General features: G+C 44.8%; 1 protein-coding gene across 2 annotated transcripts in view; it reads left to right on the plus strand.

Annotated features, from left to right (window-relative positions):
* LOC129834597 (cGMP-inhibited 3',5'-cyclic phosphodiesterase 3B-like) overlaps positions 1-22,733 on the plus strand; it is a 91,607-nt gene that overhangs the window by 65,874 nt on the left and 3,000 nt on the right. The window contains exons 2-15 of one of the 2 annotated variants that reach the window (XM_055899723.1): positions 6,064-6,114; positions 8,383-8,631; positions 8,946-9,094; positions 12,152-12,255; positions 12,385-12,598; positions 12,744-12,841; positions 13,063-13,220; positions 14,238-14,366; positions 15,556-15,667; positions 16,540-16,653; positions 20,005-20,204; positions 21,331-21,534; positions 21,758-21,919; positions 22,400-22,640. In XM_055899723.1, the coding sequence (XP_055755698.1) occupies positions 6,064-6,114; positions 8,383-8,631; positions 8,946-9,094; positions 12,152-12,255; positions 12,385-12,598; positions 12,744-12,841; positions 13,063-13,220; positions 14,238-14,366; positions 15,556-15,667; positions 16,540-16,653; positions 20,005-20,204; positions 21,331-21,534; positions 21,758-21,919; positions 22,400-22,640 (2,185 nt within the window). The remainder of the gene's footprint in view (positions 1-6,063; positions 6,115-8,382; positions 8,632-8,945; positions 9,095-12,151; positions 12,256-12,384; positions 12,599-12,743; positions 12,842-13,062; positions 13,221-14,237; positions 14,367-15,555; positions 15,668-16,539; positions 16,654-20,004; positions 20,205-21,330; positions 21,535-21,757; positions 21,920-22,399; positions 22,641-22,733) is intronic. The other variant, XM_055899724.1, reaches the window with a different exon arrangement.

A 22,733-nucleotide genomic window follows, 5' to 3' on the forward strand; every position in this document is an offset into this window, starting at 1 on the left:
GACTGTATTAGGCCCTATATTGTGACTATGTTAGGCCCTATATTGTGACTATTTTAGGCCCTCTATTGTGACTATATCAGACCCTATATTGTGACTATACTAGGCCCTATATTGTGACTATACTAGGCCCTATATTGTGACTATATTTGGCCCGATATTGTGACTATATTTGGCCCTATATTGTGACTATACTAGGCCCTATATTGTGACTATATTAGGCCCTATATTTTGACTATACTGTGACTATATTAGGCCCTATATTGTGACTATATTGTAACTATATTGTTATATATATATATTGTGACTTTATCAGGCCTCCATCAGGCCTCAATTGTGACCCTCTAATACAGATAAGAATGTTCCAGTATGTTTACCTCCATTTGAATTTACAAGTAGAGCAAGTAGAGTTGTGTTAAAATAGGAGAGGATGTAGCACAGCTTGATTTACAATCCTCCGTATTTGCATTGGTACCGTTGTACACAGTATTGTACCATGTTACATAAACATGTGTGTGTTTGTATGTGTAGCCTATTTGGATATGTTCATCCTCATGACAATCCTCCTCTTTCTTGTTAAGAATAACACATGATGCTCTCTTTTGACCTAAAAACTGGTGAATCTGTAATTAGGCAGGTGTGTGTGTGCGTGTATAATGTTGTTGTTACACACACAGTGGCTAACTAACAGATCTGTGTATTGTGGCCATTGAACTCTGCTGTTGACCCACATTCCCCTGTCTGTGGAACTGTGTTTCATTCACTGTCAAATCATGTGTGAACAGAGCTTGGCATTTTTCGTATGAGACTACATGTTGAGGTGAAGAGGAACATGGAGTGTACAGAGAGATATGAACAGGCCGTGTGTGCGTGCGTGCGTGCGTGCTCACAGAGGTGTGAACAGAGCGTCACAGGGACACACGTGTCTGAGGAACACACTCCCTAGCTCCAGTCTGACAGCCAGGCCAGCAGCACGTCTCGAGTGCGTCATCCACTACACTCCATGGCAGCCTCTCTCTCTCCCTCTGTCACTCCCTCTCTCTCCTCTCTCCACTCTCTCCCTCCGACCCATCTCTCTCTCTCCTCCGCCCCACTCTCTCTGTAAACAAGCAGACGTCCGACAGATCTTTCCTCCGGCCCTCTCCCGCCATCCCGTCGCCATGGCGTTTGGAGCATTGTTTGCTGGCCTCTGTTGAGTTGCCATAGCAGTGCTTATTTGCTGTACTAAATGTTTGGCCTTGTTGTACAGATTCTGATGACAAACACGGAGCATCCCGGTTTGATCAATGGAACTGCCTCTGATTGGAGAGGAAGGAACAAGGCCTCTCATAGAAGCACAGATACATTTGTCATCCAATCTAACCTATTTAATGGCCTTGTATTCTTTATGTCTGTTGTCTTTTGATGCAGATAAAATATGTTTTGGGATGACATTCCCTTGACAAATGCTTTGGTTTCTGTGTTCATTCAGAGGATCTCTGGTCGCAATTCTTATTTAGAACAACACTGGTATCACTCACACTCCCAGGGTGCATCACTCCTCACTCTGTAGCAGTCTACTACTGAACACACAACCTAGACTAAGGGTCCTGTGCAATCACAAAGATATCCTTATTTACTCCGTTAGTTAAAGCTAAATAACAAATATCTTTGAGGATTACATGTTGGATTAATGTGATTCATGTCAGCGTTTCCAGTTCTGTGAAACAAAGAGCACTGGAGAATAAATGCTTTCTTACATTGCAGAAAGGAGGTTGTTTTCCTATCCCTGCACTATGTTCCAGTGCATTGGGAACCAGTGAACTAACACTTCAGCATCAACCATGCACCAATGATTTACACTGTAATTATAAGATATGTCAATGTTCTAATGTTCTCTCAGACAGTTGAGCTTAGTGCATACGGGTCTACTTCAATCTATCATAATGACTAGGCCTATACTGCCTAGGATTGGGCTTTGTGTCTATTTAGATGTGAATTGCCATGCGTTTTGTGTTTAAGTCTGAGAGGTGGTCTGTGACCAAGGCCATGAAGTGTGTCCATCCATCCACATGCCTCTAGCACACACCCTTGTGGCCAGTAGAACGACTACATGCTCTCTGAGTCTTGAGGGAATGAGTGTTTGCTCTATGGGTTTAACATGGTGACTAACCTGTGTTCCTTCCTCCCTGAGAGGACATGTATAGACCTAGTGATCACCCAGTATGATGGCAAACTGCTCCCAAGACACTTACTTCAGGAAAGACGGTTCTGCTCTGTCTATAGATCATCCACAGATACTGTTGGGTGTTTGTTGCTATTATTTTATTTTTCCCAGAAGTGGTAGTTTGACAATTTAAACTAATTTATATGCAATATCCTACTTAAAATGTTTTATTGGAGTAAAAATACTGTCCAAAATGAGGCCAAACTAGTGAATTAAATAATATCAACAAATGGCAAAAATGGTATCGTTCTAGAGGTTGTACTGTAGATCTATCTAAACCAATTCACAGCAATTCAACACCTACTGTAGATCTAGTTGTTGCAGTGTGTCCTACGTAAACCTACGACCCAGTATGTGACAACGGAAGTTTAACACTCGTGGCATAGTAGCAGTTTGTCTGTGTGAGACTGTGAGCTCCTGTTTGGTGACTTTTCTCTGACAGATCATATGGAAATGTTGGTCATTGACGTAATAGGGGCTAGATAAGATCTGAGAGTACCATTGTTGATGTTTCATTGTGGTCGGCTGGTTGCGGTGGTTTGCTTTTTGTGTTTTTCCTTTCTACAAAAGGCATACGTTAGACACAATAGCTCTCTCTGTGTGTGTAGGCCTAAATAACACTACATCAGTTGAATGTCCACATTTTGGTAATTCGTCTATATAAGCTGTTTGACCTGATTCTATCATACCCTCGTGTGTTTACTTAAGGTTAACTACTAGAGGTGAATGAATTAACAGCACTATCTCATTGACCTCTTTAATATGCTACAACAGTTACACTATGTCTGTTGTAAAATAGACTGTTTCTCATTGACCTCTTTAATATGCTACAACAGTTACACTATGTCTAATGTTGTAAAATAGACTGTTTCTCATTGACCTCTTTAATATGCTACAACAGTTACACTATGTCTGTTGTAAAATAGACTGTTTCTCATTGACCTCTTTAATATGCTACAACAGTTACACTATGTCTGTTGTAAAATAGACTGTTTCTCATTGACCTCTTTAATATGCTACAACAGTTACACTATGTCTAATGTTGTAAAATAGACTGTTTCTCATTGACCTCTTTAATATGCTACAACAGTTACACTATGTCTAATGTTGTAAAATAGACTGTTTCTCATTGACCTCTTTAATATGCTACAACAGTTACACTATGTCTGTTGTAAAATAGACTGTTTCTCATTGACCTCTTTAATATGCTACAACAGTTACACTATGTCTGTTGTAAAATAGACTTTCTCATTGACCTCTTTAATATGCTACAACAGTTACACTATGTCTGTTGTAAAATAGACTGTTTCTCATTGACCTCTTTAATATGCTACAACAGTTACACTATGTCTAATGTTGTAAAATAGACGGTTTCTCATTGACCTCTTTAATATGCTACAACAGTTACACTATGTCTAATGTTGTAAAATAGACTGTTTCTCATTGACCTCTTTAATATGCTACAACAGTTACACTATGTCTAATGTTGTAAAATAGACTGTTTCTCATTGACCTCTTTAATATGCTACAACAGTTACACTATGTCTAATGTTGTAAAATAGACGGTTTCTCATTGACCTCTTTAATATGCTACAACAGTTACACTATGTCTAATGTTGTAAAATAGACTGTTTCTCATTGACCTCTTTAATATGCTACAACAGTTACACTATGTCTAATGTTGTAAAATAGACTGTTTCTCATTGACCTCTTTAATATGCTACAACAGTTACACTATGTCTAATGTTGTAAAATAGACTGTTTCTCATTGACCTATTTAATATGCTACAACAGTTACACTATGTCTAATGTTGTAAAATAGACTGTTTCTCATTGTGGACCTATTGTATTAGAACTGATGCATGTGTTGAAGTACTTCACCTCTTATGATAAAACAACAATAGTTGGTTGTGATTAATGAATACCTGCATGTGCATATATATATACACTGCTCAAAAAAATAAAGGGAACACTTAAACAACACAATGTAACTCCAAGTCAATCACACTTCTGTGAAATCAAACTGTCCACTTAGGAAGCAACACTGATTGACAATAAATTGCACATGCTGTTGTGCAAATGGAATAGACAAAAGGTGGAAATTATAGGCAATTAGCAAGACACCCTCAATAAAGGAGTGATTCTGCAGGTGGTGACCACAGACCACTTCTCAGTTCCTATGCTTCCTGGCTGATGTTTTGGTCACTTTTGAATGCTGGCGGTGCTCTCACTCTAGTGGTAGCATGAGACGGAGTCTACAACCCACACAAGTGGCTCAGGTAGTGCAGCTCATCCAGGATGGCATATCAATGCGAGCTGTGGCAAGAAGGTTTGCTGTGTCTGTCAGCGTAGTGTCCAGAGCATGGAGGCGCTACCAGGAGACAGGCCAGTACATCAGGAGACGTGGAGGAGGCCGTAGGAGGGCAACAACCCAGCAGCAGGACCGCTACCTCCGCCTTTGTGCAAGGAGTAGCACTGCCAGAGCCCTGCAAAATGACCTCCAGCAGGCCACAAGTTCCACAGACATGTGTCTAACAGAAATGGAGTAATGTGTCCCTGAACAAAGTGGGGGTCAAAAGTAACAGTCAGTATCTGGTCTGGCCATCAGCTGCATTAAGTACTGCAGTGCATCTCCTCCTCATAAAGTGCACCAGATTTGCCAGTTCTTGCTGTGAGATGTTACCCCACTCTTCCACCAAGGCAACTGCAAGTTCCCAGACATTTCTGGGGGAAATGGGCCTAGCCCTCACCCTCCGATCGAACAGGTCCCAGACATGCTCAATGGAGATCCGGGCTTTTCGCTGGCCATGGCAGAAAACTGACATTCCTATCTTGCAGGAAATCATGCACAGAACGAGCAGTATGGCTGGTGCCATTGTCATGCTGGAGGGTCATGTCAGGATGAGCCTGCAGGAAGGGTGCCACATGAGGGTGGAGGACGTCTTCCCTGTAATGCACAGCGTTGAGATTGCTTGCAATGACAACAAGCTCAGTCCGATGATGCTGTGACACACCGCCCCAGACCCTGACGGACCCTCCACCTCCAAATCGATACTGCTCGAGAGTACAGGCCTCGGTGTAACGCTCATTCCTTCGACGACAAACGCGAATCCGACCATCACCCCTGGTGAGACAAAACCGAGACTCGTCAGTGAAGAGCACCTTTTGCCAGTCCTGTCCGGTCTAGCGACAGTGGTTTGTGCCCATAGGTGACGCTGTTGCCAGGTGAGGACCTGCCTTACAACAGGCCTGCAAGCCCTCGGTACAGCCTCTCCCAGCCTATTGCGGACAGTCTAAGCACTGATGGAGGGATTTTGCGTTCCTGGTGTAACTCGGGCAGTTGTTGTTGCCATCCTGTACCTGTCCCGCAGGTGTGATGTTCGGATGTATCGATCCTGTGCAGGGGTTGTTATACGTGGTCTGCCACTGCGAGGATAATCAGCTGTCCGTCCCGTCTCCCTGTAGCGCTGTCTTAGGCGTCTCACAGTACGGACATTGCAATTTATTGCCGTGGCTACATCTGCAGTCCTCGCGCAGATGAGCAGGGACCCTGGGCATCTTTCTTTTGGTGTTTTTCAGAGTCAGTAGAAAGGCCTCTTTAGTGTCCCAAGTTTTCATAACTGACCTTAATTGCCTACCGTCTGTAAACTGTTAGTGTCTTAACGACCGTTCCACAGGTGCATGTTCATTAATTGTTTATGGTTCATTGAACAAGCATGGGAAACAGTGTTTAAACTATTTACAAAGAAGATCTGTGAAGTTATTTAGATTTTTTTGAAATATCTTTGCTGAGTTATATATCTGTAACGCACACATCCTAGCAAGGCCTCCTGACTGATGTGTGTGTTTCTCTCTTTCAGATGATCCTATGGGACTGGGACCTGAAGCAGTGGTACAAGCCCCAGTATCAGGTTAGTGTGTTTTCTCTCTCTCACACACAGACAGACAAACATACAGAGTATACTCCTTTGGCTACAGTATATCACTGTTAGAGCACATGTGCAGTCTATCATTCACATTATGGTTGGGGATCATTTCCTATTTTACTTTCAATCCATCCATGGAATGAATTGTAATAACATGAATAGAACTATAGATCATCAACCCTCATAGGGTAACAAGAATCCCCACAAATGAATTAGGTTTCCCAGAGAGGGCATTGAATTGACAAAATGTAAGTAAAAGAGGAAACTGACTGAAAATAGTATTAGTGTAGTAACTGTAATTTAGTCATATTTCAAAGAATTGAGGCTGGAATTAATAAGTAGAGAGGTGAATTATTTTAACTAACTCCAACCTTTTAGGAAATCAGATTTATCTCGAAACATTTTGGAGAGCCTCCACATAATCTTTCTAATCTAGTATACTGGCCTTGTGTTTCAATTTATTGTCAAATCGCTGACACACGTTTTATGCTAGGTCTATTTCATGCATCGTAAAATGGAAGCATCTGTGTTTTTGTAAGCTTGTGTGTGTGTAGGTCTGCCCGTGTGTGTGTGTGTATTTTGTGCCTTGTGTGTGTTGTCATCCTGTTGGGGTCCACAGTGTTTTGCAGACACGCTGTACAGGTAGAGCAACAGGAAGCTGTGCTCCTCTGACTGACGTCTGCCCCACTCATCACTCATCACTCACCACTCATTGTTGCCACAGAGCCGGGCCTTCAAAAGCAGCCTAGTTCTCCAAACCCTCTAGTATTTTATATGGGGTCTATCAGCACAGCAACAGTCAGTAGGATAGACAGGGTGAAGAGGGGGAGGGGTGCAGGCAGGATCTCCGTCAGCGTCATGACATACACACAGCCTAGCTGTCTTCACTGGGCCAGGGAAGTGCTAGCGCTGCACTTTTACTCCACACACAGGCACACACACCAGCACCATGCCCTGCCAGCACCACGCCCTGCCAGCACCACGCCCAGCCAGCACCACGCCCAGCCAGCACCACGCCCTGCCAGCACCACGCCCTGCCAGCACCACGCCCAGCCAGCACCACGCCCAGCCAGCACCACGCCCAGCCAGCACCACGCCCAGCCAGCACCACGCCCAGCCAGCACCACGCCCTGCCAGCACCACGCCCGGCCAGCACCACGCCCGGCCAGCACCACGCCCGGCCAGCACCACGCCCGGCCAGCACCACGCCCGGCCAGCACCACGCCCGGCCAGCACCACGCCCTGCCAGTATCACGCCTAGCTAGCACCACGTCCAGCCAGCACCACGCCCTGCCAGCACCACTCCCCTTTATTACTGACATCACTGGTCCAAACAGCCTTTCAATTACCCAGCATCAATGCCATGAGCTCAGCACCGAGCTTGTCTGCCCTTCACACTACCCTCCACTGCTGTAAGAGGAGGAGTGACAAACCCAGTCACAATGCCAGCAGTGTCCTGTTACAGCTTTCTGACAGTCTACCTGCGTATGTGTGATACCTGTAGATGTCCTGGGCCCAGATTCACCAAACACTTTTTACGCAAAAACGTAAGAAGCTTCTTAGCAAGAAGAAAAGAAGTTCATATGTGCAGATCCTCAAAAATGTGTTTGGTGTTTGTTTCTCAGATGTCTTCTTATGAACTTCTTAACATTCATCAGATGTTTGTCGTTAGACAGCTAGCTGGCTGGGTTGCCTATCTAGCAATGGCAATCATGTTAGCATATTTCTAATTGGGATTACTGGTCTAAAATATGAACTTGGGTTTAAAACAATTAACACTGAAACCTTCAGATGAAGTTTGTGAGTCAATTGAACATGTTCAATAGCTTTCATTAGCATATTCTTTCACTGCCATGTGTTTAAGACAGGGGTTTAGCTATCTGGGAATTCCAAGAAGAAATTAAATAACTTTATTTTCAAGCAACTAATTTCTTCATAATTTTTTGCTTAAGGAGAAACATAAGAAGTAACATAAGAACATTTCCAATAATCTTTTGGAGGAATAGCAACTTCGCTTAACTTTCTTCATAAGTCTATAGTTAAGGAAAAAATGGCAATTAAGAAGGAATTTCTTCTTCAGAAGCTTTTGTGTTTGGTCATTTAAATCCTTTCTGGGTTCATTAGAAACAGTGTAAAGGAATGAGGAAAGGACACCAGGCTCTCTTCTTTAGTACAGTATCTACTGTATGGTTGTGCTCTGCTGAATGAGGCATCTCTCTGACATGTGTCCCCTTGTCTCCTCTATGTCTCCAGGGAGCGGTAAGCGGTAACGGAGTGGACCTGTCGGTCATCAACGAGGCCAGGAACATGGTGTCTGACCTGCTGATGGACTCGTCCCTGTCGCCACACACCGTCTCGTCCCTGCGCAGCGTCAGCAGCCTCATGGGGACCTTCTCTGGCTCCTGTCGACCCAGGGTTAACCCCTTCACCCCCTTCCCAGGTTTCTACCCCTGTACCGAGGTGGAGGACCCTGCAGAGAGGGGCGACAGGAAGCCCCTGAAGGTGGGCCCTCCAGCAGCCTTCTGAATGTGATACTAGCAGGTCATAACTAAAACACAGACAGAAGCCTGCTGAGACTAGCAGGCCAACACATTATCCACTAACACATTATCCACTTATACATGGTATCTTATCCTCATAATGAATGTTCCTCTTCTATGTGTTCACCAGTGTTACTTAGTTTAGTTGTTTTTAGTTGTACACCTGCTCTACTCTATGTAACCTGGTGGTGCGCTGAATATAGATCTGCCTTTGACTGTTATAGCATCATTGACCATAATGTAATAATGTCTCCCTCCTCCCCTCCACACACCTAGGGTCTTAGCAGCAGGAACAGCCTACCAACCCCCCAACTCCGCCGCGGCTCCACCTCCTGCCCTTTCCCCCCTCTGGAGTCGGCCTCCTCCCGCTGGGAACGCAACAACGGCAAGAGACCGGGACCCCACCCTGACCTCAATATGACCAGGTACGACCACACACACCTTGACCTCAATATGACCAGGTACGACCACACACACCTTGACCTCAATATGACCAGGTACGACCACACACACCTTGACCTCAATATGACCAGGTACGACCACACACACACACACTCCTTGACCTCAATATGACCACACACACACCCTGACCTCAATATGACCAGGTACGTCCACACACACCTTGACCTCAATATGACCAGGTACGACCACACACACACCTTGACCTCAATATGACCAGGTACGACCACACACACCTTGACCTCAATATGACCAGGTACGTCCACACACACCCTGACCTCAATATGACCAGGTACGTCCACACACACCTTGACCTCAATATGACCAGGTACGACCACACACACCTTGACCTCAATATGACCACACACACACAGTGACCTCAATATGACCAGGTACGTCCACACACACACACCCTGACCTCAATATGACCAGGTACGTCCACACACACACACCTTGACCTCAATATGACCAGGTACGTCCACACACACACACCCTGACCTCAATATGACCAGGTACGTCCACACACACACACCTTGACCTCAATATGACCAGGTACGACCACACACACACACCTTGACCTCAATATGACCAGGTACGACCACACACACACACACCCTGACCTCAATATGACCAGGTACGACCACACACACACACCTTGACCTCAATATGACCAGGTACGTCCACACACACACACCCTGACCTCAATATGACCAGGTACGTCCACACACACACACACCTTGACCTCAATATGACCAGGTACGACCACACACACACACACCTTGACCTCAATATGACCAGGTACGACCACACACACACACACCTTGACCTCAATATGACCAGGTACGTCCACACACACCTTGACCTCAACATTACTACACACACACAGTGACTTCAATATGACCAGGTACGACCAGACACACCTTGACCTCAACATTACTACACACACACAGTGACTTCAATATGACCAGGTACGTCCACACACACCTTGACCTCAACATTACTACACACACACAGTGACTTCAATATGACCAGGTACGACCAGACACACCTTGACCTCAACATTACTACACACACACAGTGACTTCAATATGACCAGGTACGACCACACACACACACCTTGACCTCAATATGACCAGGTACGGCCACACACACCGTGACCTCAATATGACCAGGTACGTCCACACACACACACACCTTGACCTCAACATTACTACACACACACAGTGACTTCAATATGACCAGGTACGACCACACACACCTTGACCTCAACATTACTACACACACACAGTGACTTCAATATGACCAGGTACGACCACACACACCTTGACCTCAACATTACTACACACACACAGTGACTTCAATATGACCAGGTACGTCCACACACACCTTGACCTCAACATTACTACACACACACAGTGACTTCAATATGACCAGGTACGTCCACACACACCTTGACCTCAACATTACTACACACACACAGTGACTTCAATATGACCAGGTACGTCCACACACACCTTGACCCTCAACATTACTACACACACACAGTGACTTCAATATGACCAGGTACGACCACACACACCTTGACCTCAACATTACTACACACACACAGTGACTTCAATATGACCAGGTACGTCCACACACACCTTGACCTCAACATTACTACACACACACAGTGACTTCAATATGACCAGGTACGACCACACACACCTTGACCTCAACATTACTACACACACACAGTGACTTCAATATGACCAGGTACGTCCACACACACCTTGACCTCAACATTACTACACACACACAGTGACTTCAATATGACCAGGTACGACCACACACACCTTGACCTCAACATTACTACACACACACAGTGACTTCAATATGACCAGGTACGTCCACACACACCTTGACCTCAACATTACCACACACACACCCTGATCGCAAAATGACCAGGTACGTCCACACACACCTTGACCTCAACATTACCACACACACACCCTGATCGCAATATGACCAGGTACGGTCACACACAGGTGGGACTTCAGAGTTCAGACACCAGGTTAAAGACATGCCCCGGGTAATTAGGCGACTAATACGTTTTAAAAAAAACATTATGCCTTCGGCTGGATGTGTCAATATATAGTTCATACATGCATAATCTATGAGCAGAATTACTGTCTTACCTCAATTAGCCATGAAATCCCTAGTTTGAAAGCGACTTTTTTCTGGAAGCTGTGCGGCGCCATTTTCTCTACATTTACCCCCATGTGGGCTAGCCCCCTAGCAATTAGTTTTGGCCAATGAGCTTCAGCCCCTCACCATTTGAGTGACAGCTAGCAAGACACACACACACACACACACACAGTGGAGAGAGAAAGAGAGCAATGACATGGTGCTCATATCTGCACATTTGCAAGGTAGTATGGAGTTTTCGGGGACCACTTTTGCACACGGGAACTACTTTCAGAACTACTGGCTAAAAGGTATACAAAAGTACTGGAGCATATCTTTCAAGGTCAGGTCATTTTCAACATGGCACACTCCCCATCTTTACCCTGATATGAACAAGCAGGCCCTCCCTCAGCAACACATTCTTTGTTACCATGTGTCTTTGATTAAACTCCCTGAAGATGTTGTTCCCCTTTATATCCACAGGGGGGCAGTAGTGGTCAAGCTCTGTAAGCTGATATGCCTAACAGATAATGGCCATAACATTCCATCATTCTCTTTGTTCCAACATTGTTAAGATGACTCACTTGATATTTTAGGGATCTTTGACTTCTTCAAAGATACATTTTCAACATTGATTTTCATTGTCTTACTTTGAGCACCAAATGAATCAGATAATTAGTGTTACTGTATGCTATGTAACATTTCTCTAAGTTCATCTTTATACATAAGAGCGGGTGTGAAAAAGTTCAACTTTATAATGGTGTAGATTGAATATGGAAGCATTTTAACTGATGTTGTCTCATTAGTTCTAGCAGTAAGTGCCATGGTGTGTGTGTGTGTGTGTGTGTTTGTTCCAGCACGGGGTCTCTGTCCAATGGGCCCAATGCTAACCTGTTGACCATCCCTAAGCAGAGGTCCTCCTCTGTGACCCTGACCTACCATGCCGGGCCCAGGAGAGCAGGTGAGACCATGAGGATTTACTGTACACACAGGTCTGATACACTGTGTGGAAGTGGAATGTGTTTTTAAGTTGTTTGACTAGCTCTCTCTCTCTCTCTCTCATTTCTCTTCTATCTCTCTCGCTCTACAGGTGCGTCTCCCAGTCTGAGTCCTGTCAGCTCCCCGAGCCACAGTCCTCAAGGGGGAGGTCTCTCCTCCCAGGTCACGCGCCCCCCGGTGGAGTTTCCCGACACAGCTGACTTCCTCACCAAGCCCAGCGTCAACCTGCACAAGCCCCTGGGCTACATCCTCAGCTCCCCTGACTTCCAGGGGCCCTATCGCAGCCCCGCTGCCCTGTGCACCAGGTAGGGCAATCTACTACCCCCTTTCCCTACCCCCTCCATTATCTGCTGGTGTTGTAGAGCCAGTTCAGCTGTAGAGTAGAGTTGCATTTCACCATGTGTGTTGATGATGATGGCGGCTGTGTTTGTCCCTCTGCTCACCCTGTAGCTGTGGTCGTCAGATGCTGAAGAACATGCCCAGTATGGAGGCAGGGGAGGGACACCTGCCATTCACTGGTCATGCTGAGGCCCAGCGCAGACGCTCAGGTATGACACCTGCTGGAATGTAGCCTCACTCTGTACAGACATAGGCTGCACAGTGTTTTTGTGCACACACTCATGGCTTAGCTTACTGTTTCCACTCTCAAATGACTGAAAACCATTTGGACAGGCTGTACCAGAGAGTCAATTCATTAGAATAATGCTTCCCACCGAAATGCGAAACTAGTGGTCAACTCACTGGGATGTGCAATGTGTCTCCTCCACAGCAGGTGAGGGGTCAGAGTTCATGGGAGAGGCACTGATCAGGGAGGAGAGTGTGGAGGCCGAGTCGACGGGGGACAGGAGTCCAGACGCAGGGAGCCGGTGCCAGACAGACAAGGAGGAGCAGAGCCCCACCACAGAGCAGCAGACACAGGAAACAGAGGTACACAGTGGTACAGTATGCTAAGGGTGCATTCCCACACAAGCTAACGGAGGAGTATGAGCTATGTACCATTTTGAGAGTGTTTTGGTAGTGCGTTGTTTAGCACAACCTCATGCAACCTGACACGCCTCCCCTCCGCTACTCCAACGCACCTTCCCCATTGAAATACATTGTGTTGGCTCTGTCATTTTACTCTGTGTTGCCCTGTGTGAATGCACCCTACTGCTAGGCTAACATCCCCGCGCTGCAGACTTAAGAAACAAAGGTAGGCTACGCTGTTACATAAAAGTAGCTTTGAAGGGATATTTCTCAGTCAATGCTAACACCTTACAGCGTTCATTAGCCTTCCTGTGTGTAGCATTGCTGCCGCTAAACTATCCCAGCCAGGAGACTCCATCTGAGTGAGAACACACTCAGGCCAACACATGTAACAGAGTAGCTAGCTATAGGATTGGTTCTCTAGTTAGTTCTGGGAACACAGTAAAGGTTTTCCTTAGACTCATTGGGTGCATGTCTTTCAGTCTGTTGTGATGTATCTAACAGCCGTGTAAATCCAGTGTGATGGGGGGTAGTGTTGATCTGGCTCTGTCCTGGAATGCCCCCGCCGTTTACTTGGGCTGTGCTCTCACTTTCTTTATTGGACAAACCAAACCTTGTTAAATCGAGCCAGCTGTTAAGACAACTGTGTAGGGTTCATCTGAGGATTCTGTGGGGTAATTCAAAAGTTAATTATTCAAAAGCAACGCATACATAGTCAGTCTGGAGCCTGCTTTCATCCCCTTAACAGAGGAATAAGATTCATAAGATTTACAATGTGATGTTTTGGATAGTCTGGTTGTCAGTGTGTGTGTGTGTGTTAATGACGTGTGTGTGCGTGTTTTAATATGTATGTGTGTGTGTGTGTGCGTGCGTTTGTGTCTACCTGCATGCTTGCATGTGTATATGTGTGTGTTTATCTAAATGTGTGTGTTTGTGTGTTTAAAATGTGTCTGTGCTGTTGTCCTCTCCTGCCCGTAGGGTGAGTTCAGACTAGACCCCCTGCTGGAGAACCACGAGGACCTCATGGAGAAGATCAACAGCTGGAACTTCCAGATCTTTGACCTGATGGACAGAACAGGAGGGAAGACAGGAAGAATACTCAGCTACGTCAGTACAAGCACATACCAACCATATAGCAACCATCTATCTGTCAGTACGCCATGATCTGTTACATCAGGTATTCCCAAACTGGGGCAATGCTGTTGGGTGTACTCCAAATAAAAATGTGATTCACATTTAATTTTTTTAATTTTTTTATTCAATTTGGAAGAAAGAAAACTTCACATTTTCAAACAGTCCATTTATATTTTCCAATGGGGGCTATACATTTGGGCAAGGGTTTTTTCTTGCCTGAGTAGCCTCGATTCACTGCCTAAAATAAAATTAAACCATCTAGTGTTCAGAGAAATAACAACACAATGTCAAATATAGGTAGCCTAGTCAAATAATTAACATCCAATCACATTAACCGTTACCCTCTCGCGGGAATTCCACTAACGGTCCTTATGTAGCCAAACGTAGCTGCTGCTCATGTTGGTATCTGTACTGATGGCGTAAAAGCCATGACAGGGAGACATAGTGGAGTGGAAACGTGTGTGCAAGCAGTTGCTCCCGACGCCACTTGGGTACACTGCAGCATCCACAGAGAGGCTCTTGCTGCCAAGGGAATGCCTGACAGCTTGAAAGACGAGCCGGGATGTGACAAACTCACACTCATTCTTATGTTTAATAAATGTATCATATAGTGTGTGCGATTCAGGCTTACAATGATGGCAAAAAACAACATTTGAGAGTGCGCTGACCCTGGTGCTAGAGGGGGTACACAGATGGAGGTTGAATGTTTGAAGGGGTACGGGAGTATAAAAAGTTTGAGAACCACTGTGTTACATCAATTAATATTTGAATAAGAAACACCTGGGCCGTATTCCAAATGGAACCCTATTCCCTATATAGTGCACAAATTTAGACCAGGACCCATAGGGCTAAGAGTAGTTTTGTGATGCAGCCATTGAATTTATTTATTTGGAGAAACTCACTTGAATGATTGGTGTAAATGGTACGATTTGGTATGGTTTAAATGAACGATATGATCCCCATTACTGATATTTGACTGAATGATGTCCTGAATGCTCGTGGTTGTCTTGGGGATTTCTCTATGTGCTGTTTTGAGTACACTGTGTTCTCCCAGTGTCTCACTGTCTGTGTCTGAGGGGAATGACTTGGTTAATGTATTAAAAAAACAAATATTTGGTTTTTAAATTAACCTAGGTGTTTTATTTGTTGTCTTTCTCCCCAGGTGACCTACACTCTGTTCCAGGACACTTGTCTGTTTGAGATGTTTAAGATCCCTGTGAGGGAGTTCATGTCCTATTTCTGTGCTCTGGAGAACGGCTACAGGGATATTCCCTGTGAGTATAGTGCTGCCTATGCTTTCTTCAGTCCAGGCACAAAGCCCATATTAACACTTGGTGTATTGTCTACTCAGATGTAGAAATTATCAGACCTGGGTGAAAAACATGTAGCTATGGGCCTCCCGAGTGGTGCAGCGGTCTGAGGCACTTCATCGCAGTGCTTAAGGCGTCACTACAGACCCGGGTTCGATCCCAGGCTGTGTCACAACTGGCCATGACCGGGAGTCCCATAAGGTGGCGCACAATTGGCCCAGCGTCGTCCGGATTAGGGGAGGGTTTGGCTGGGGGGGCTTTACTTGGCTCATCGTGCTCTAGCGACTCCTTGTGGTGGGCCGTGCGCCTGCAGGCTGACTGCGGTCGTCAGTTGAACAGTGTTTCCTCCGACGCATTGGTGCGGCTGGCTTCTGGGTTAAGCGGGCGGGTGTTAAGGAGTGCGGTTTGGTGGGTCATGTTTCTTTGGACGCATGGCTTGACCTTCGCCTCTCCCCAGCCCGTTGGGGAGTTGCAGCGATGAGACAAGATCGTAATTGGATATGACAAAATTGGGGAAGAAAAGGGGGGTAAAAAATATGTACAAAAAATAACGTGAAGGTATTTGAATGGCGCTTAATTACGCTAGTTTAGACTATTCCAGGCAGCTAAATTATGCCCACTTCAAGTATTATTTGAAATGATTTACCCAGGTTTAGAAACTAACCATAGGGTTGTCATGAAGTAGAAATAATAGGCCTACAGTTCACTACATACAGCTTGACATGCAGACATGCACCATCATATGTAATAGAAGCTTCTACCTCATGTGAATGATGTGGTGAAGTATTACTGTGACTGATGTGTGATGTCCTGTGTTAATCTCTGCCTGTACTCAGATCATAACCGGGTCCATGCCACTGACGTGCTCCATGCTGTCTGGTACCTGACTACCCGGCCTGTCCCAGGGTTCCAGCAGATCCACAATGAGCATGTGACAGGAAGTGACACAGGTAGCACTTTCTGTTCTCATTATTTCATTTAGCCTCAGTAGGTATAATTCTGGACTTCCCCAAGCCCTCATTTATTACCATAATATACCACAATATGCCACATATTTATTAGCATAATTAGTGTGCTTGCTGAAGGCAAGACCGCTCTAGATTTCATACATACTTCCTATTATTAGTGTGGTTGCTGAAGTAAAGACCGTTCTAGATTTCATACATACTTCCTATTATTAGTGTGGTTGCTGAAGTAAAGACCGTTCTAGATTTCATACATACTTCCTATTATTAGTGTGCTTGCTGAAGGCAAGACCGCTCTAGATTTCATACATACCGGTACTTCCTAGATTTCATACATACTTCCTATTATTAGTGTGCTTGCTGAAGTAAAGACCGTTCTAGATTTCATACATACTTCCTATTATTAGTGTGCTTGCTGAAGGCAAGACCGCTCTAGATTTCATACATACTTCCTATTATTAGTGTGCTTGCTGAAGGCAAGACCGCTCTAGATTTCATACATACTTCCTATTATTAGTGTGCTTGCTGAAGGAAAGACCGTTCTAGATTTCATACATACTTCCTATTATTAGGTGTGCTTGCTGAAGGAAAGACCGTTCTAGATTTCATACATACTTCCTATTATTAGTGTGCTTGCTGAAGTAAAGACCGTTCTAGATTTCATACATACTTCCTATTATTAGTGTGCTTGCTGAAGGCAAGACCGCTCTAGATTTCATACATACCGGTACTTCCTAGATTTCATACATACTTCCTATTATTAGTGTGCTTGCTGAAGTAAAGACCGTTCTAGATTTCATACATACTTCCTATTATTAGTGTGCTTGCTGAAGGCAAGACCGCTCTAGATTTCATACATACTTCCTATTATTAGTGTGCTTGCTGAAGGCAAGACCGCTCTAGATTTCATACATACTTCCTATTATTAGTGTGCTTGCTGAAGGAAAGACCGTTCTAGATTTCATACATACTTCCTATTATTAGGTGTGCTTGCTGAAGGAAAGACCGTTCTAGATTTCATACATACTTCCTATTATTAGTGTGCTTGCTGAAGTAAAGACCGTTCTAGATTTCATACATACTTCCTATTATTAGTGTGCTTGCTGAAGGCAAGACCGCTCTAGATTTCATACATACTTCCTATTATTAGTGTGCTTGCTGGAGGAAAGACCGTTCTAGATTTCTTACATACTTCCTATTATTGGATTTCTTCCGCTCTCTAGAGCTTAAACGATAGAAGCTTTTTAACACGAAACCAACTTGCAAATGTGCAAACTGCCCCAACTTAGATATCTTGACAAAATATTTGTTATATCATTGATAATTTAACTACAACAATATTTAAAATAATCTCCAAATGCATTTCAATGGCAAACATTTGAGACATATCTCCTCTTTCACCGTTTAAGCCATCAATGCTAAACCAATGTTGAGATGTTCAGACTGACCCTACTTAGATTTTATACAGATTCTTTATAGGGATGTTGGCTATCAACAACGGGGCGGCTCCTATGACTAATTGGGAATGGGACGCGGGCGTGGGATTGATCACCCTGTCGCTGGCCGCCTTTGGGGAGGGTGTATGGTGTGGGGGGCCGGGGCACCCTGGGGGCCGGAGGTGCACTACTGACGATGCGCTCCCCAAATTTCACCAGTCTCACTGTTCATGAACTCTTGGAAGTGCTTGCACAAAGGATAGTAACATCTCATCCTGTGTTCTTGAAATCTAAGATTTATGCTTTTTAAATTATAACAAATTAATCTACAAGACCAACTTTCAAATGTTCAGACTTCTTTAAAACCTTTATAAACTAGAAACCATTTAAATTTGCAGAGATTTACAAAACATGGATTCATTGCCAACTGCCACTGTAACACAGTGGTAGACATTTGAAATGCTACTGCTTTTTAACCATTTCAACTACAAACATTAAAACAACTTAAGCATTTTCCAAGTGAACTATTTCAATTAGCGACATTAGTTTAAAATAACCCACCAACAGCAGTGATGGCTAGTGGGAGGAGCTATAGGAGGACAAGCTCATTGCAATAGCTGGAATGGAATTAATGGAACGGTATCAAACACATCACACATATGGAAACCACATGTTTGACTCCGTTCCATGAATTTCAGTACAGCCATTACAATGAGCCCATCCTCCTATAGCCCCTACCATCCTCCTATAGCTCCTACCATCCCCCTATAGCCCCTACCATCCCCCTATAGCCCCTACCATCCTCCTATAGCCCCTACCATCCTCCTATAGCTCCTAGCATCCTCCTATAGTAGAGACACCAAACCAGCTTTCACATGTTCAGGGTAGAGACACCAAACCAGCTTTCACATGTTCAGGGTAGAGACACCAAACCAGCTTTCACATGTTCAGGGTAGAGACACCAAACCAGCTTTCACATGTTCAGGGTAGAGACACCAAACCAGCTTTCACATGTTCAGGGTAGAGACACCAAACCAGCTTTCACATGTTCAGGGTAGAGACACCAAACCAGCTTTCACATGTTCAGGGTAGAGACACCAAACCAGCTTTCACATGTTCAAGCTAGAGACACCAAACCAGCTTTCACATGTTCAGGGTAGGCTATTCAATCAAGCATTCAATTCTCCCATCTGGCTACTTTTTCTACTTTAACCAGTCAGTACCATTAGTATTGTATTCACTATAACTACTCTAACTTATTTCACAACCATAAATACTTTAAGACATGCTAGCAAGCACACATTTTCTTTAGGAAAGGGACTTTTCTAGTTCTAGCCTCTTGATGTACCAGTGTAGGCATTCCTGTAGTGTGTGGCCTTTTCTCGGCAGACACCAGATGGTTTAGTTTAAAATGCCAGGATCCCCAGTCCCGTCCCTGCTAATTATATTTTATGTACTGCATCTTTCATCCATCGGAAATGATTTAAGGCTCGCTTGCTGACTGATCCTTCAGTAGCTGCCAGAGGAGCAGCTGCCTTCTGATAAAGAGAGGGGGAGGGAAGGGTGGAGAAACAGAGAGGAAGAGATGGGGGAGATGGGGTGGTGAGCAAGCCTCTGTCGTGATAGAAATCTGTCTGTGCTGAGCTCAGTGTGTTTATGGCTTATTTTGTCCCTTTTCATTTTTCAAATGGAGTGCAGTAGTCTGAGTCACTGGGCCACCAGCTTAGCCTGCCTGTAGAAATCCTACTCTACATACTTTGTTCTTAATGTGACACTAGTTCCCTGTTTTCACTTTAATACACAGTCAAGTCTTCTCCAGTAAACTCCAGTTATGATGTAGTTCCAGTGTGAGGTCCCAGTATGTCGTTGCTGAAAGCTGCTGTCTGTGTCTTCTCTCTAGATTCAGACAGTGGGATCTCGCCGGGCCGGGTATCATACGCCTCCTCCAAGAGCTCGTCCATCTCTGACGACAGCTACGGCTGCCTGGCGTGGAACATCCCTGCTCTGGAACTCATGGCACTATATGTAGCAGCTGCCATGCATGACTATGACCACCCCGGTCGCACAAACGCCTTCCTCGTAGCCACTAACGCAGCTCAGGTAAGTGTTATTATCCCCAAAGCCACTGCTCTACCATCTCAGCTAGCAAACCCACACCTGTTCAACAGTAAAACCTGTATCAGGAAGAGAATGTTCAACCTATCCCGTCACTTCAATAAGTGTTCCCATTTGTGTTCCCACACGCTGTTAAGTCCTAGGAAAGGGGAAGTGTTGTGCTTGTGTCGCAGAAGGCATTCATTTGGTCCCTGTGACTCATAGATGAGATCTTTATTGGCCTAAAACCTTCTACATAGACAGGTTCTAATCAGCCTTGGATCTCATGGTAAAAGCAATGAAGAGAGGGACTGGTATAATATTACACTTAGTTCACATGTCAGGGAAAGGTTCCCACAAATCCTAAGAATTCAGCAAATTCCTTCTTGCTTCAACATTATGGCAAAGGTTGGCAAACAAACTATACCACTGTATAAATAGTGTTTTGCACTATCGTGACCTATTATAGCACTGTGCATACTGTCTAGGTTGTGTTTTCCAACCCTGGTCATCCAGTACCCCCCAACAGTACACATGTTTATTGTAACCCTGGACAAGCACACCTGATTCAACTTGTTAACTAATCATCAAGCCCTCAATGAGTTGAATGAGGTGTGCTTGTCCAGGTCTACAATGAAACTGTGTAATGTTGGGGGTACTGGAGGACCAGGGTTGGGAAACACTAGGCTATGTGATATGTGAAGCAAGAGTTCCGGGTAGGATATGTGAAGCATCAGTTCCAGGTAGGCTATGTGATACTGTATAACAGGATGGCATGGCATTGCATTACATTGCTAACCTGACATGTGGGCCATGCCTTCCTCGTAGCCACTAACGCTGCTCAACCCTGACATATTGATTAACAGTATGTTGACAGTCAGTCACCCACCTGTCCACCATGTCTAGACCGGCTGCATTATTTAGTCTGAAGCACACTGACCCCAATTCCTCTCCCCTGCTCACCACTCTTTTACCGTTCCCTTCTTCAACCTCTTTCCTATTTTACCCTCTCCTTTCTTCTTGTCCTCTGACCCACCCGCATCCCTCCACTCGACCTACCGTTCCTCCCACTCACTCTCTTCTTCCCTCATCCACTTCTCCTCTACCTCCATCTCATGCCTCTGTTCCTCAGGCGGTGTTGTATAATGACCGTTCGGTCCTGGAGAACCACCACGCTGCTTCGGCCTGGAGCCTCTATCTGTCCCAGCCAGAGTTCAACTTCCTGGCCAACCTGGACCACGTGGAGTTTAAACGCTTTCGCTTCCTGGTCATCGAGGCCATCCTCGCCACAGACCTGAAGAAGCACTTTGACTTCCTCGCCGAGTTCAATTCAAAGGTTTGAGATGATGATGACGAACCTCACATTTTCAGAAAATCTGTTTCCATTCTGTTGATACTTTGTTTTTCCTGTCATTTTGATACTGGAAAAGACAGTAACAATACGTCTTATCTTTATGGCTAATAGAGTTGATACTTAAAGGAACATGCTGGATCTCTGTTAGAAATGAGGAGCCTGGCAGTTATAATCACTGTGTGAATGTTTGTGTTGCTATAAATAGGTGAATGATGTGAACAGTCCAGGAATTGACTGGACTAATGAGAATGACCGGCTGCTGGTGTGCCAAGTCTGCATTAAGCTGGCAGACATCAACGGGCCGGCCAAAGGGCGTGATCTGCACCTCAAGTGGACAGAAGGCATTGTCAATGAGTTTTATGAGCAGGTATAGAACCCCTCCACTCAGCATGGCCCACATGTCAGGTTAGCAATGTAATGCCATGCCATCCTGTTATACAGTATCACATACCCGGAACTGTTGCTTCACATATCACATAGCCCAGTGTTTCCCAACCCTGGTCCTCCAGTACCCCCAACATTAGACAGTTTCATTGTAGAACTGGACAACCACACCTCATTCAACTCATTGAGGGCTTGATGATTAGTTAACAAGTTGAATCAGGTGTGCTTGTCCAGGGTTACAATAAACATGTGTACTGTTGGGGGGTACTGGATGACCAGGGTTGGAAAACACTGACATAGCCTACCCAGAACTGTTTCTTCATTTACTGATGTCTGGTACTGCTAGAATCAACAAAATGTCACATTTATCCATTTAGGAAGTTAAATTAGATTAATAAATAAAACAATCTTAATTGACAAATTAGTGAAAATGTTTGTCTGCCTGTCTGTCGATCATCTACAGGGGGATGAGGAAGCCACTTTGGGATTACCCATCAGCCCCTTCATGGACCGCTCCTCTCCCCAGCTGGCCAAGCTGCAGGAGTCCTTCATCACACACATTGTGGGGCCGCTCTGCAACTCGTACGACGCCGCTGGCCTGCTCCCTGGCTACTGGATCGACGAGGAGCACTCTGAGGATGAGGAAGAGCAGGTGGAGGACACAGAGACTGATGAAGACGAGCTGGAGGAGGAGCTCGAACCAAGTAAGACGTCATTTTCTATCCTTCTAGCATTCTGAATTGATATATGATCATGAGTTGACACATTTATAATTTTAACATTTCTATCAAGAGCAG

The sequence above is a fragment of the Salvelinus fontinalis genome, chromosome 35 (genome assembly GCF_029448725.1).
Source record: "Salvelinus fontinalis isolate EN_2023a chromosome 35, ASM2944872v1, whole genome shotgun sequence".
In the NCBI taxonomy this organism is placed as follows: Eukaryota; Metazoa; Chordata; class Actinopteri; order Salmoniformes; family Salmonidae; genus Salvelinus; species Salvelinus fontinalis.